This window comes from Erythrolamprus reginae, chromosome 5, assembly GCF_031021105.1.
Source record: "Erythrolamprus reginae isolate rEryReg1 chromosome 5, rEryReg1.hap1, whole genome shotgun sequence".
NCBI classification, from domain to species: Eukaryota; Metazoa; Chordata; class Lepidosauria; order Squamata; family Dipsadidae; genus Erythrolamprus; species Erythrolamprus reginae.
The window spans coordinates 8,174,783-8,191,588 of NC_091954.1; the positions used below are offsets into that span (position 1 = coordinate 8,174,783).

Sequence of the window (16,806 nt, forward strand, 5' to 3'; positions counted from 1 at the left end):
TCAGGTTTGGCATTCGGGTTCGGGGGGACGCCAAGAAGCCCCCCGGCTGTTTCAAAAGGCGACAGTCGGGCGGCGGCGCCTAGCAAAGCTCAATTTTTTGCGGGGGGTTTTCTTGCACGCATTAATTGACTTTACATTGTTTCCTATGGGAAATATTGTTTCGTCTTACAAATTTTTCGCCTTACGAACCTCCTCCGGGAACCGTAAGATGAGGTATTACTGTACCATGTTTCCCTAAAAATAAGACCCTGACTTATATTTTTTTGAGCCCTAAAATAAGTGTTTGGCTTTATTTTCTGGGGGGTCTTATTATTTTGGGGCACTTGGAGCAAGATGAGAATCCCTCTTGCCATCTTACCTGATTTCCAGCTCTGTCTCCCCAACCTTAACCAGAGAAAATGGTATTACGGAAGGAGGGCTTATTTTCGGGGAAACACGGTACTGTCAAAAAAATAATAATCCGCTGGAAATATTTTATAGAAATGCATTTTCATTTTATTTGACCTGAACAGAGAAAGTCGAAAATATTAGCATATACACAACGACATTCTGGTTTACAAACAAAAGTAGTGGCAAAATGCTCCTGACATTCAATCTGATGGACAGGAGTCTTTAGGAAAGCAGAATTGTATCAGGTGTAGAAGATATTAAAACATTTACAAAGTTTTGGGTTTAGTCAATATTCCGAAGAACTCTCCCAAAGTCAAATACAATTCGAAGCTTTCCTTTAAACATCCCGTAACAAAAGCGAAGTCTTTGGTATAAACTTAGGTAATCAAAAGGCATTAATAATATTGCATTAATACAAAGTCAAGCTATTAAATGGTAGTGATTTAAAGATGCTCTCACACTTAGAACGATGAGTTGGAAGAACGCCTCCCACCAAAAGCGCTAGGGAGGCCATTTAAAATCCTCTCTTCCTACCAAGTTCACACAGAACGAAAAGGCAAGACAAGGCAGGGTTACGTAACCCTAATCCCCATCTTCTTCTGTGACAGTTACCCTGGCCAAGATCCAAAAAATGGCAATTGTGAGTACCTTGTAGCTAGGAAAGAGCAAAAAAAAAAAATCTGCCTTTCTGGATCTTGGCGTTTGAAGAGAAGGCATGAAAAGGTAAAATTCCTTTGAATTCACTTTCGGATTGCACCAAGAGAAGACGAACATTAAGGTGGTGTAAAAAAAGTGAATCGGTAGACAAGGGCCACGCAAGCCTTGCATCAACGTTGAGGGCTACGTGGCCGAATCCGTGGCGTTTTTCTGTGTGAATGCCCAAGCCATTCGTAAGGAAGCAGATCCAAACAATAGCAGCTGGATCGGCAAGTGACGGCATCGGTATCTTCGTGGTGATGCTTCATAAAGCCCAAAGTGAGGGTTCAGTGTTCGCCCGATTTTCGCGGGGGTTGTTTTCCGAGAAAGTCGAATTTCCGCGAAGTAGAGATGCGGAAGTAAATACACTATTTCTGGCTATGAACAGTATCACAAGCCTTCCCTTAACACTTTAAACCCCTAAACTGCAATTTCCCATTCCCTTAGCAACCATTTGGATTATTACTCACCATGTTTATTTATTAAAGTTTATTTAAAAATATTTATTAAAGGCGGATGAAAGTTTGGCGATGATATATAACGTCATCGGGCGGGAAAAATTGTGGTATAGGGAAAAAACTCGCAAAGTATTTTTTAATTAATGTTTTTGAAAAACCGTGGTATAGACTTTTCTCAAAGTTCGGACCCGCAAAAATCGAGGGAGCATTGTATATAGATATTTTTGAAACCCACTGGAAAAAGATTTTTTACTATTGTACCTCCACGCTTTTCCTCTGGCCTATCAAAAGACGAGAAATCCATTCTACTCTCAAATCAAATTTGGGTGGCAAGAAGCCTAAACTACTCAAAAAATATCTCCTAAGCTCTGGTATAGGGGGTTTTTTTTCGCTGAAGGAACGTGGTAGCTATCGGCAATTCTTCCCCAAAGTCATATTTAGATATTGCCATTAGTGGGTTTGTGTGTAGGGCGGGGAGCAGCGACTTCCGATTGCGAAACTCACTCCCTTCTGCCAAACGAAGGGTGCTTTTCACTTTGGACGGGATAAAATTAAATTTAGCATCTTCTCATTCCAATAATAACAATAATAATAATGTTAAAGCAGAGAACTGAAAATCCGAACTACAGTAGTACCTCTAGATACGAGCTGCTCCACATGCGAGTATTCCAAGTTACGAGCCACGAGGGGAGAGAAATTTCTGTTCCAGACCCGAGCTCAAATTCGGGATACGAGCCGAGCGTCCACTAGGAAGAATCCTTGCTTCTGGTTATCTCGGAGGGGAAAAACAAAGTCTAAAGCCATTTGTTCCAGATACGAGTTGTTCGACATACAAGCTCCCTTCTGGAATGAATTAAACTCGTATCTAGAGGTACTACTGTATTGGTTTTCTGATTGTCCCTCACAATGAACAACTAAGCCAGTGATGGCAAACCTTTTTTTCCTTGGGTGCCGAAAGAGCATGCACACGCAATATCGCACGGGCGCGAGTGCCCATGCCCATAATTCAATGCCTGCGGAGTGCGAAAACAGCTTCCACCCACTGGAGGCCCTCTGGAGGCTGAAAATGGCCTGTTTCCCAACTTCTTGTGGGCCCAGTAGGCTCGTGTTTCGCCCTCCCCAGGCTCCAAAGGCTTCTCTGGAGGCTCTCTGGAAGCCAAAAACGACCTCCCAGAGCCTCTGTGGGAGCCAAAAATCAGCTGGCCGGCACACACATATACGTTGGAGCTGAGATAGGGCAACGGCTCATGTGCCAGCAGATATGGCTCCGCGTGCCACCTGTGGAACCCATGCCATAGGTTTGCCATCACTGAACTAACCCCACAAAGATAGCCCAGGATTTCAAATTATGCTATAACAAAAAACTTCGGTGCATTGCATAGAAAACACAATCGGGGTAGAGGTAGAGGAGGGAAGAACCGGGTGGAAATAGTGTTTTTAAAAATAGTAAAAATAAAAGCAAAGAGAGGGAGGAAAAGTCTGGAAAAGAGCTAGAGTGAGATTAGATACCCAGCGCATTATTTAAAAAAAGACTCAAGAGACTCCTGTGCCAATTTTGGCGGCATCTTCCGGTGGTTTGCAGAACAGGGGTTTCTTGTAGGGCAGAACAGCAACACTTAGGGGCCGGAGCCGTGATCTCTACTGGTACCAAGGCGTCTTCCTAACCCAACGTAAGGTGAATCCAGCATCCGTCCGGATCTTAATAGATGCCGCTTCAGCCTCTCGGACAGTTTCCTTCACGGACTGCATGAGGTTCTGAGCATTGTGGACCAACATCTCGGTGGCCTGCAAAGGGAGAAACATTTCAAAGGCAATTTTAGGAAAGACAAGTTGTTTTAGAGCACAGTTTCTCATCAAATTTGACAACTTTTAAGACACGCGGACTTCAACTCCCAGAATTCAAGTTTCTGGGAGTTGAAGTCTACATGGTCGGGCAGTAGGAAAAGCAAGTAGGATGCTTGGCTGCATAGCTAGAGGTATAACAAGCAGGAAGAGGGAGATTGTGATCCCCTTATATAGAGCGCTGGTGAGACCACATTTGGAATAATACTGTGTTCAGTTCTGGAGACCTCACCTACAAAAAGATATTGACAAAATTGAACAGGTCCAAAGACGGGCTGCAAGAATGGTGGAAGGTCTTAAGCATAAAACGTATCAGGAAAGACTTCATGAACTCAATCTGTATAGTCTGGAGGACAGAAGGAAAAGGGGGGACATGATCGAAACATTTAAATATGTTAAAGGGTTAAATAAGGTTCAGGAGGGAAGTGTTTTTAATAGGAAACTGAACACAAGAACAAGGGGACACAATCTGAAGTTAGTTGGGGGAAAGATCAAAAGCAACGTGAGAAAATATTATTTCACTGAAAGAGTAGTAGATCCTTGGAACAAACTTCCAGCAGACATGGTAGATAAATCCACAGTCACTGAATTTAAACATGCCTGGGATAAGCATATATCCATCCTAAGATAAAATACAGGAAATAGTATAAGGGCAGACTAGATGGACCATGAGGTCTTTTTCTGCCGTCAGATTTCTATATTTCTATGAAGTCCACATGGCTGGCTGGGAATTCTGGGAATTGAAGTCCACATGGCTGGCTGGGGAATTCTGGGAGTTGAATTCTGGAAGTGGAAACCCACATGGCTGGCTGGGAATTCTGGGAATTGAAGTCAACATGACTGGCAAAACCATCTCCACCGCGCCAGAACTAAAGCTGCATATTTAAAGTCAAGGCAGTTTAAAAATGAAATTGGAGAGAATTCATGATAAGGAAGGTCTGGATTGATTATCAGTTTCTATATCGGATACCAAATCTGGAAAATAATTCAACCCAAGCCACTTCACTTCCTTTTCTAAAGAATGTAATCTTTTTTCTAGCCACCAGATGGGGCTAGTGAGTAGATTTAAATACAGAACAAAGACATTTATCATCCTTAAAAAGGGATATTTTTGGTATTGTAAACAAGATTTGACTGTGCAGCTATCAAACATAGCCAGAAACACAAGGTCATTTATCTTCCATATATTTGCTCCTACGGCCAAATTTTGTCAGTTTCATTACTGACGTTCCTGCCTTTTCACAATTGAGCCCAAAACTCATGTTGCTAATTGAGATATTTGTTAAGTGAGTTTTGCCCAATTTTTATGACCGTTGTTAAGCGAATCCCTGCAGTTGTTAAATTAGTAACATGGTCGGTAAGTGAATCTGGCTTTCTCCATCGACGTTTGCTTGCCAGAAGGTCGCAAACTGTGATCACATAACCCTGGGATACTACAACATTCCTAAATATGTTGCCAAGAGTCTGAAGTTTGATCACTTAACCATTGGAATGTTGCCACAGTGAAAAGTTTGAAAAATGGTGGTTAAAGTTTTTTTTAAAATTTCCCCCAGTGTTGTAACTTCGAATGTCACTAAACTAATGGTGGTAAAGTCAAGAAGGATTCCCTATATATTTGAAAAATAAATAAACAGGTACAATACAGGTACATGAAAACAAGGATGGCTTTTGCACTTAGAAGAGAAAGAATCAGAAGGGTTGGTGATTGAACCAGCTACTACTGCCAACCTGTCTTCCGTTGAGGACCTGTATACTGCAGGAGTCAAAAATAAGGCTGTGAAAAAACACTGCTCAAAATAAATAAATAAAGGGAACACTTAAACAGTTTCCGGTCACAATTCAAAGTGTTGGTTATGACCTATAAAGCCCTTCATGGCACCGGACCCGGGTATCTACAAGACCGCCTTCTGCCGCACGAATCCCAGCGACCGGTTAGGTCTCACAGAGTGGGCCTTCTCCAGGTCCCGTCAACAAAACAATGTCGTTTGGCGGGACCGAGGGGAAGAGCCTTCTCTGTGGCGGCCCCGGCCCTCTGGAACCAACTCCCCCCGGAGATTAGAATTGCCTCCACCCTCCTTGCCTTTCGTAAACTCCTTAAAACCCACCTCTGTCGTCAAGCGTGGGGGAACTGAGACATCTCCCCTACCTACGTAGTTTTGTGCATGATATGATTGTACGTATGCTTTTTATATATTGGGGTTCCTTGCTTTTAGATGTTTAAATGTATAATTGTTATCTTAGATTTTAATTATTAGATTTGTCAGTATATACTGTTTTTGTCACTGTTTGTGCCACCCCGAGTCTGCGGAGAGGGGCGGCATACAAATCTAATAAATAATAATAATAATAATAATAATAATAATAATAATAATAATAATAATAATAAACACAGTATAACTCCAAGTAAATCCAACTTCTGTGAAATCAAACTGTCCACTTGGGAAGCAACACTGGTTGACAATCGATTTCACCTGCTGTTGTGCACATTCAACTTTGTACAGAACGAAATATTCAATGAGAATATTTCATTCATCCAGATCCAGGATGTGTTATTTGAGTGTCCCCTTTATTTTTTCGAGCAGTATATTTAAAGACCCCTCGCATCCTGGATATAAATTGTTTCAACTCCTACCCTCAAAACGTCGCTACAAAGCACCGCACACCAAGACAACTAGACACAAGAACAGTTTTTCCCCGAACGCCATCACTCTGCTAAACAAATAATTCCCTCAACACTGTCAAGCTATTTCCTAAGTCTGCATTGCTATTAGTTTTCTCATTGTTCCCATCACCCACTTCCTCCCACTTAGGACTGTAGGACTGCAACTTGTTGCTTGTATCCTTATGATTTATATTAATATTGATTGTATCCTGATTGCTTATTTGACCCCTATGACAATCATTAAGTGTTGTCCCTTGTGATTCTTAACAAATGTAACTTTTCTTTTATGTACACTGAGAGCATCTGCACCAAAGACAAATTCCTTGCGTGTCCAATCACACTTGGCCAATAAATAATTCTATTCTATTTTACTAATTGGACATTTCACAACAGGCATTTTCTACAAGGCAGCAAATCTGCTGGCCTTTCCCCAGGAAACCCCCCCACCCTCCCAAATTCAAGTTTAAACACCCCCTTTCTGCATGGAACAAGGGTACTGACCTGTTCAGACTCCTCGTCGCTGATACTGGTCCGGCCCAACATGGTTGCTTTGACAGTGGACAGGATTTTCAGCTGGGTACTAATAGTTGGGATTCGTTCACAAACCTACACAAACGCAGAATTATAGCTTGGTTATTTCGGTGTCATCCATAAAACATAACAAAAATGCATTAAAAATAACCCTACTTTACTAGCATAATTGTGCATGTGTGTGTGTAGCTGATGAGGCCAAAATAAGGACGAAATAGATCTATCCTAGTCTCCTTTAATTTTCAAATTCAGCAAAAAAACAAAACAACACATATAGATAGAATTGTTGGCTATCAATTAAAAAAATAATAATAAAAAAAAATTAACTGCCTTGGAAATGGTCCTGGGTTGGGCCGAGAGGCAAAAAAGGAGCTGTGATGTTCCTTCAATATACCAGGGTGATTCGACACAAAATGTAACCCTTCCCTGGTATAGAGCTGAAAGGATTGGATACTGTAGCCTAGAGGTTAATTCTCTGCCTTACAAGGCAAAGGTTGCAGGTTCAAGTCCCAGTGAGGGTATGGCTAGCTGATGAGGCCAAAATAAGGCCGAAATAGATCTATCCTAGTCTCCCTTAATTTTCAAATTCAGCAAAAAAACATGTGACATATATATATACGTGTGTGTGTGTGTGTGTGTGTGTGTGTGTTTTATGTCAGATCACCCTGGTATATTGAAGGAACGTCACAGCTCCTTTTTGCCTCTAGGCCCAATCCAGGGCCATTTCAAGGCAGTTAATTTATTCATAGCCGACAACTATATTCTGTATGTATCACATGTTTTTTGCTGAAATTTTAAAATTAAGGGAGACTAGGATGGCACCATTTTGGCCTTGTTCTGGCCTCATCAGCTAGCCACACCCTTACTGGGATTTGATCTGGCAGCTTCTGCCTTGTAAGGCAGAGAATTAACAGCTGAGCCACCAGACCTGATCCCTTCAGCTCTGTACCAGGGAGGGGCTATATGTTTTTTATGTCGGATCACCCCGGTATATTGAAGGAATGTCACAGCTCCTTTTTTCAGAGAGACAGATAAACAAAATATCTCACTTAGACTTATATACCACTTCATAGTGTTTTTACAGCCCTCTCTAAGCCACAGGTAACTAACGTAGTCTGTAGACCACTGGTGGTCCATGGAGAAATCATGACCCCATGGCCAGATATGGCCAAGAGCAATTAATCCAGTCCAGGAAGAAGAAAGGAAAGGAAGAAGAGGAAATGAAAGAAAGGAAAGGAAGGATAGGAAAGAAGAGGAAAGGAAAGAAGGAAAGGAAAGGAAGAAGATGAAAGGAGAGGAAAGAAGGAAAGGAAGAAGAGGAAAGAAAGGAAAGAAAAGGAAGGAGAGGAAAAGAAAAGGAAGAAGAGGAAAGGAGAGGAGAAGAAAGAAGATGAAAGGAGAGGAAAGAAGGAAAGGAAGAAGAGGAAAGGAAAGAAGGAAATGAAGAAGAGGAAAGAAGGAAAGGAAGAAGATAAAAGGAGAGGAAAGAAGGAAAGGAAGAAGAGGAAAGGAAAGGAGGAAAGGAAATGAAGAAGATAAAAGGAGAGGAAGGAAGGAAAGGAAGAAGAGGAAAGGAAAGGAAGGAAAGGAAAGGAAGGAGAGGAAAAGAAAAGGAAGAAGAGGAAAGGAGAGAAGAAGAAAGGAGAGGAAAGAAGGAAAGGAAGAAGAGGAAAGGAAAGGAAAGAAGGAAATGAAGAAGAGGAAAGAAGGAAAGGAAGAAGATAAAAGGAGAGGAAGGAAGGAAAGGAAGAAGAGGAAAGGAAAAGAAGGAGAGGGAAGGAGAGGGGAAGAAAGAAAAGGAAGAAGAGGAAAGGAGAGAAGAAGAAAGGAGAGAAAAGAAGGAAAGGAAGAAGAGGAAAGGGAAGAAGGAAAGGAAAAAAGGAAAAGAGAGGAAGGAAAGGAAAAAAGAGGGAAGGAAAGGAAAGGAGAGGAGAGGAAAGAAAAGGAAGGGAAAGGAAAGATGGAAAGAAAGGAAAACTTCTAGAGATGTTCTCCACCTTCCAAGCCAAGTTTCACGTCCTACCTGCAGAAGGTTTGTCCGGATCCTCTTGTCTGTGCACTGTTTGGCCACCTCTTTAGCCAGACGGGTCACTTCGTCGGACGCTTTGGCGATATCTTTCGCACACTGGATGAGGGCCCGCTTGTTCCCGCTTGCCCCCCTCACCAAGCGGGACATCTCGGCCATCAGCAAGGCCATGCGCTTGGCCGCGGCAATGATGTCGTTGCCCTGAAGGAAGGGGGGGAAAAAAGGAGAGTGGCCATGATCGCTCCAGGCGCCCCCCAAAAACGACAGCCGCATTCTGGGGCTGTGCAAGTTGCGGCTTTACGGAACAACAAAACAAAACGAGACTGTTACACAAAGGCCACACGTGTGAAACTCTATCCCAATCTTCAGTGACAACAAGCTTCAGCCAAGAGGTGAAGGAGTGGACACACAAACACACACACACACAATGTACGTGTTAGTAGCATCGCCAAAGTGAAAATGACCAAATTCAGATGTTTTAACTCTGTGTTAGGAATCTCATCATTTCAAAATAAGGTGGACAAAGGAAGGATCTAAACCAGTGTTTCCCAACCTTGACAACTTGAAGACATCTGGACTTCAACTCCCAGAATCCCCCAGCCAGCATTCGCATGCATCTTTTTCCTCCCTAAAAGGCTGATATTTTGGCTGCGTCTTATACTCGGAATGTATAAGACGCACCTAGCCCTAACTAGCTGCTAATGATCTTCACAGCTCTTACCTTGCAGATTCTTTCATTGTTACTCTCTGTGAAGAATGTTTTCCAAGTCCTAAGTCTTTGCGGGGGGTTTTTCATTGCTTTAATTTGCTCCGAGTAAGTTTCTTTCCAGCCCTAACCAGGGGCTAACAATGTTCCCAGCTCTTACCGGCTTGCAAGCTCTTTCATTGTTACTCTCTATAAAGAATGTTTTCCAAGTCCTAAGTCTTTATAGAGTTTTTTTCATTGCTCTAATTTGCTCAAAATAAGTTTCTTTCCAGCCCTAACCAGGAGCTAACAATGTTCCCAGCTCTTACCAGCTTGCAAGCTCTTTCATTGTTACTCTCTATAAAGAATGTTTTCCAAGTCCTAAGTTTTGCAGGGTTTTTTTCATTGCTTTAATTTGCTCCGAGTAAGTTTCTTTCCAGCCCTAACCAGGTGCTAACAATGTTCCCAGCTCTTACCGGCTTGCAAGCTCTTTCATTGTTACTCTCTATAAAGAATGTTTTCCAAGTCCTAAGTCTTTATAGAGTTTTTTTCATTGCTCTAATTTGCTCAAAATAAGTTTCTTTCCAGCCCTAACCAGGAGCTAACAATGTTCCCAGCTCTTACCAGCTTGCAAGCTCTTTCATTGTTACTCTCTATAAAGAATGTTTTCCAAATCCTAAGTTTTGCAGGGTTTTTTTCATTGCTTTAATTTGCTCCGAGTAAGTTTCTTTCCAGCCCTAACCAGGTGCTAACAATGTTCCCAGCTCTTACCGGCTTGCAAGCTCTTTCATTGTTACTCTCTATAAAGAATGTTTTCCAAGTCCTAAGTCTTTATAGTTTTTTTCATTGCTCTAATTTGCTCAAAATAAGTTTCTTTCCAGCCCTAACCAGGAGCTAACAATGTTCCCAGCTCTTACCAGCTTGCAAGCTCTTTCATTGTTACTCTCTATAAAGAATGTTTTCCAAGTCCTAAGTTTTGCAGGGTTTTTTTCATTGCTTTAATTTGCTCCGAGTAAGTTTCTTTCCAGCCCTAACCAGGTGCTAACAATGTTCCCAGCTCTTACCGGCTTGCAAGCTCTTTCATTGTTACTCTCTATGAAGAATGTTTTCCAAATCCTGTCTTTCTACATTTTTTTTCATTGCTTTACTTGCTCTGAATGTTTATTTTAGGTGCTAATGATATACCCAGCTCTTACTGGCTTGCAAGCTCTTTCATTGTTACTCTCTCCGAATAAAGTTTTTTTAAAAGCCGTAATGTACTGAAGCTGACCAGACTAAGGACGCTAGCCAGATGAATACCTGGCAAGCAGATTCTTTTCCCTATTTTCCTCCCCAAAAACTATGGTGCGACTTATACTCCGGTGTGTTTTATCCTCCGAAAAATACGGTACCTATGTCAGCATTGCCCTTCAAATGAAGATGTCTGTTAGAATATTCAGATCAGAGCGGTTCTTGCGTTAAGGCTCGACTACTGTAACGCTCTCTACATGGGGCGACCTTTGAAAAGTGTTCGGAAACTTCAGATCATGCAGAATGCAGCTGCGAGAGCAATCATGGGCTTCCCTAGGTATGCCCATGTTACACCAACACTCCACAGTCTGCAGTTTCCGATCACAATTTCCGATCAGTTTCCGATCACAATTCAAAGTGTTGGTTATGACCTATAAAGCCCTTCATGGCACCGGACCAGATTATCTCAGGGACTGCCTTCTGCTGCACGAATCCCAGCGACCAGTTAGGTCCCACAGAGTTGGCCTTCTCCAGGTCCCGTCAACTAAACAATGTCGCTTGGCGGGCACAGGGGAAGAGCCTTCTCTGTGGCGGCCTCGGCCCACTGGAACCAACTGCCCCCAGAGATTAGAATTGCCCCCACCCTCCTTGCCTTTCGTAAGCTGCTTAAAACCCACCCACCAGGCATGGGGGAACTGAGATTCCCTTTCCCCCTAGGCCTTTACAATTTTATGCATGGTATGTCTGTATGTATGATTGGTTTTTATAATAATGGGTTTTTAACTGTTTTTAGTATTGGATTATTGTTATATGCTGTTTTATTACTGTTGTTAGCTGCCCCGAGTATGTGGAGAGGGGCGGCATACAAATCCAATAAATAAATAATAAATAAATAAATAAGGATGCAGCAACCGCGAGAAGGCAGATGGGTGAATATATTGAAGCAAAACACATGAACGTAGAAAAAGCAGCGGGCGACCCCATCCCACCTCTGGCATGCACAATGTTGTGATTGCGTAATGAAAAAGACAAGATGTGCGGTGCTCTTTTGGGGAGGGACACACACTTGGGAGCCCCCCCAGACGTGCTTCCAGCCCGATGACAAAATTCTGAAAAAAGCTCCACGTTCGGGATTATTGTTACATCCAAAGCTCCTGTTAACACACTCATTTTCACAGGGGTACGAATGAAACAAAACGCAACGTAGCATATACACGAGTACAAACCAGGAATGGAAAAAAAACAAGGCTTGTTGTTCTGCAGTGCACTTAAGCCAGTCCATGTGCCATTGGCCGACTCCCAACCACGAAAAGCCATGCCGCCATCACCCCTCTCTGGATGGTCGGGGAGGAGAACCAATTCAAGACTGCCGGGTCCAAGGGTGAGGGGAGGTCACTGCCACAAGAGGCAAGCGGTGGCACCTGCTTTGCCCAAAATTGCTGTTCAAAGTGGGGGCAAGATAGCACTTGTATTCGCAAGCCCACAGGTCCTGCAGAAGCCAAACATCCCACATTCCTTTCAGCTAAGCTTGCCCTGGACCAGGGGTAGGCAAAGTTGGCTCTTCGGTGACTTGTGGACTTCAACTCCCAGAATTCCTGGGCCAATCTTGCTAACTTCGGAATTCTGGGAGTTGAAGTCCACAAGTCACAGAAGAGCCATCTTTGCCTACCCCTGCCCTGGACAGAAATGGGTTGCACTCCACCGTTACCCACGGGTTGGAGATGATGCCATTTGGATTTCATGCCATTCACCCAAGTGCAAAAAAAAAGAAAAAAGAGAGAAACTAATTTCCAATACATAAACACGTACGTACACCACACCTTCAGAGCTGCCCGGCCATACGTTTATTCTTTTGCGGCATGCTAATTTTTTAAGGATGTGGGGAAAAAAATTCAGCATTCATTTGGTGCTTAAGTGACAGCTGACCATCCCCCAGTTCATAAGCCACAGACCCCCACATCTCCGTTAATAACGCAGCTGAAACACGAAAGAGCAAAGTCTGAACGTAGCGACTTCAAGCCTCTTTAAAAAGAAAACCATCCTCCCCTCCCCATCACAGCCTCTGCCCGCAGGACCAGCTCTTTGGCAATGGTGCCATTCCAAGCCATTCCTTGCCGGAACAAAGGTTTAGTAGAAGCTGTCGATCAAGAGGCAGAAAGCACAACGATGCGTGTTAAAATGACTTCGGGGCGACAACCTCTCGCTCGTCTGGAAGTCTCTGAAAGACAGCGAACGATGGCTTCACAGGTAGTCAGGCCAACTCCTTCCTCTTGTTCTCTTTTAAGTAGCCGCTGGCATGGGAAAGACAGGTACAGTGGTACCTCTACCTAAGAGCGCCTCTACTTAAGAACTTTTCTTTTAAAAAAAGTGTGTTCAAGACTTTTTTGCCTCTTCTCAAGAACCATTTTCCACTTACAAACCCGAGCCTCTGAAATTGTAATCAGAAAAGGCGGGGAGAAGCCTCCATGGGGCCTCTCTAGGAATCTCCTGGGAGGAAACAGGGCCAGAAAAGGTGGGGAGAAGCCTCCGTGGGGCCTCTCTAGGAGTCTCTTGGGAGGAAATGGGGCCGGAAAAGGTGGGGAGAAGCCTCCTTGGGGCCTCTCTAGGAATCTCCTGGGACGAAACGGCCAGAAAAGGTGGGGAGAAGCCTCCGTGGGGCCTATCTAGGAGTCTCTTGGGAGGAAACGGGGCCGGAAAAGGTGGGGAGAAGCCTCTGTGGGGCCTCTCTAGGAATCTCCTGGGAGGAAACGGGGCCGGAAAAGGAGGGGAGAAGCCTCCATGGAGCCTCTCTAGGAGTCTCCTGGGAGGAAACGGGGCCGGAAAAGGTGGGGAGAAGCCTCCTTGGGGCCTCTCTAGGAATCTCCTGGGAGGAAACAGGGCCTCCACCCTCCCTGTGGTTTCCCCAATCGCATGCATTATTTGCTTTTACATGGATTCCTATGGAAAAAAATGCTTCTTCTTACAAACTTTTCTACTTAAGAACCTGCTTACGGAACGAATTAAGTTCGTAAGTAGAGGTACCACTGTATAAAGGCAAAAGTAGAGGCAGTGTCTTTATTCGGAAGGAGGGTGAAGGGAGGCAGGGTGAGCCGAGATGAAGCTTGGGCCTGGCCATCAGCACGCCTTAACAACACTTGTGAAGCCACACAGTCCCCTCCACAAATGAGATGCAGACAGACTCGAATCCATTCCAATTAAGGAAAAAACAATAAACCATGAAATAAAATAAAATAAAACGGCATGGGATCCGATGAGGATCGAGAGTGATGCAAATGTGTCAAAATGGCCGGATGCAATGCGGATCAGTCACCGGAGGGGGAGAAGAGGGGGGGCGTAAACGGAGGAAATACCTTACTGGACCACTTGGTTGCTTCCCGGTGCAGAGACTGAGCAGCGGCCAGAATGGGCTGGTTAACAAGCTGGTTGGTTGGCATGAGCAGCAGCTCAGGCTCGTAATCATCATCCATGTCGGAGGGGAGGGTGAATTCCACTTCCGCTTCCTCCTCCTCCACTTCCTCCCGAGCTACACCTCGGCCAGCCTCAGCGGGGGCTTCCTTACCCCCACCGGTCACTTCAGGCTTGGCAGGTGGCGGACAGGGAGGGTGAAGAAACAGGGAGAGTTAGTATAAGACGCAGGATCTGGTCAAAGAAGCAAGAACCGAGCCAGTTTAGGAAACCTGTCGTGGTGGCGGGTGACGGAAAAACAGCGGGGGAATTGGGGAGGTTGACAAAAGGATCTGAAACACCAGAAACACCTCCGAGAGGCATTGAGGGAGACTTTATTTTTCACATTTTCCCCCTCTTTAAATTGTATTCTCTTTCTCCCACAACATTTCACCTGGCAAGACAATAATGCCACCGACAAAAGACACAACATTTAAAGCTGACAGAGAAGCGGGTGTGAATGACATGGACGGGGGATACGCCAGATCCACATCGCAGGGGACCCAATGGTTATGGGACCTCAGCCAAGCGTAGGATGCTATGAAGGATGGCAACGTGAAGATGTCTCAGGGTTCCAATTAGCATCAAGAATCAAATCAGAGTCCGAGGCAACCGGTACTTCAAATTTCCAATTTATTAAGAGAGTTATGTTGGCACATCTTGGTGAAACCCGAGTCTGAAATCCCAGGTGTTTCTCCACCCAGTTGAAAGTTCAAGCCCTTGTCCCCGCGCCCTGAAGTCCATCACATTGACCAATCTTCATCTGCCAACTTGGCAGCAACTCCCATCTCTTTCCATGCAGGTGCAGAACTGCAAAGACAAAGGATGACCTTGACAATATAGAATGAATTTGTTATGGCTACATGCAGTCACCCCTCATGTAATTACCCCTCCCAAGGGGTAATTGCAGGTCATCAAGTCCAATCCCCTGCTCAAGCAGGAAACGCTACACTTCCCTACCCAGATGGCAGTCCAATGTCTTCTTGAAAATGTCGATAGTTGGGGAGTTCACAACCTCCACTGGCAGGCCGTTCCATTGGTTAATCGTTCTGACTGTCAGAACGTTCTTCCTTATTTCCAGGTTGAATCTCTCCTTGATCAGTTTCCATTCCTTGTTCCTCATCTGGCCCAGACAAGGAGACTAGGAGCACTTGGCTGTTTGGCTTGGCCGCTGTTTCCCCTCATGAGGGGGCAATGACGGAATGGACCTCTTGCTCCCTTTGATTGTCATATTCTGGTTTTCTCAACAAGGCATCAGCCAATAAATTCTTCCCAGTTGGGATGTGCTTCAGTTCAAATTTGAATCTCCTGAAATATTGCGCCAAGTGTACCTGTTTTGGTGAGAGTTTCCTGGAAGTTTTCAATGCTTTGAGGTTCTTATGATCATACCTTCAATGGTAACTTGCTCCCCCTAGAAATTGTCTCCAAGTGAGCAGCGCCCACTCAACTGCATAGGCTTCTTTGTCCCAAATGGCCCATCTCCTCTCGGTGTCTTTGAGTTGTAAGCACATGGAAGGAATTGGCCCCTTTCATCTTTCTGCAACACCATCGCAACCACCTCTACCACATCGCTGGTGTCCAATTGAATTATGAACTGCCATTCAGGGCTGGAGTGTCACAGGATTGGTTCTTGGGCAAAGAGTCGCTTCAGCCTTTCAAATACTTTTTGGCATTCCATTGTCCACACAATTGGCTGGTTAGACTTTGGCTTGGTGGGTGATGGGCCTGTCTTTAGTAGCTCCACCTCAGTAAATGCGGTGATGAACTGCTGATAGAAGTTCATGAAGCCCAAGAAGCTTTGAAGTTGCTTGCGAGTGCGTGGAAGCTGCCAGTCTAGCACCGCTTTCACTTTTCCTGGATCCATCTCTATCCCCTCACTGGAGATGTGATATCCCAGGTCTAGGGAGGTTTTGTGACAATCGTGTTTGGAAAGTTTTGCATAAGTGGCTGGAAATTTTTCTAAGATTTGTCACACTAGGTTCACATGCTCCTCTAGTATCTCACTAAAGATGAGAATGTCATCCAAATAAACTAGCACTCCCTTGTATAGATGGGGTGAAGCACCTCGTTGATGAATTGCATAGACTGTGGGGGGCCCTTACAGTCCAAAGGTCATCACTCAGAATTGGAAGCTTCCCAATGGGCAGTTGAAGGCAGTTCTTCATTCATCCCTCTCCCTAATTTATTAATTTATTTGTTTATTATTTAGATTTGTATGCAAATTTGTATTTAATGCGTATGTGATAGTATACTTCCCTCAAATCCAGCTTGGTGAATATCTTGCCTTTGGATAAGTAGTTCAGCAAGTCTTTCCTGAGAGGGAGGGGATATGTGTTTTGCATGCACACGGCATTGATGCAACGGAAATCAATGCAGATTCTCTCTCTCTCACACACACACACACACACATCCTTAAAAGGAATTTGTTATGATTACATGCAGCCATCCCCCATGCAATTCCCCCTCCCAAATTCCCACAGCTAAGAATACATTTTAAAATAGCATAAAGTGTTGAAGGCCAAAGACCCCAACTAATAATAATAATAATTTATTAGATTTGTATGCCGCCCCTCTCCGAAGACTCGGGGCGGCTCACAACAGTAATAAAAACAGTATAACAATGGGACAAATCTAATAATAAAAATATATAAAAACCCCAATAATTAAAAACCATACAGCACATACACACCAAACATGAAATGTAAAAAGCCTGGGGGAGATGTCTTAGTTCCCCCGTGCCTTGCGAAATAGGTGGGTCTTGAGTAACTTGCGAAAGACAAGGAGGGTGGGGGCCGTTCTAATCTCCAGGGGGAGTTGATTCCAGAAGGCTGGGGCCGCCACG

At 44.1% G+C, this 16,806-nt stretch overlaps 1 protein-coding gene across 2 annotated transcripts in view; it reads right to left on the minus strand.

Annotated features, from left to right (window-relative positions):
- Positions 1-472: 472 nt before the first annotated feature.
- Positions 473-16,806, minus strand: part of VCL (vinculin) — a 122,812-nt gene continuing 106,478 nt past the window's right edge. The window contains exons 19-22 of one of the 2 annotated variants that reach the window (XM_070752040.1): positions 13,871-14,098; positions 8,603-8,806; positions 6,550-6,654; positions 473-3,329 (exon numbers count right to left, since the gene is read on the minus strand). In XM_070752040.1, the coding sequence (XP_070608141.1) occupies positions 3,183-3,329; positions 6,550-6,654; positions 8,603-8,806; positions 13,871-14,098 (684 nt within the window). In that variant the 3' untranslated portion in view covers positions 473-3,182. The remainder of the gene's footprint in view (positions 3,330-6,549; positions 6,655-8,602; positions 8,807-13,870; positions 14,099-16,806) is intronic. The other variant, XM_070752041.1, reaches the window with a different exon arrangement.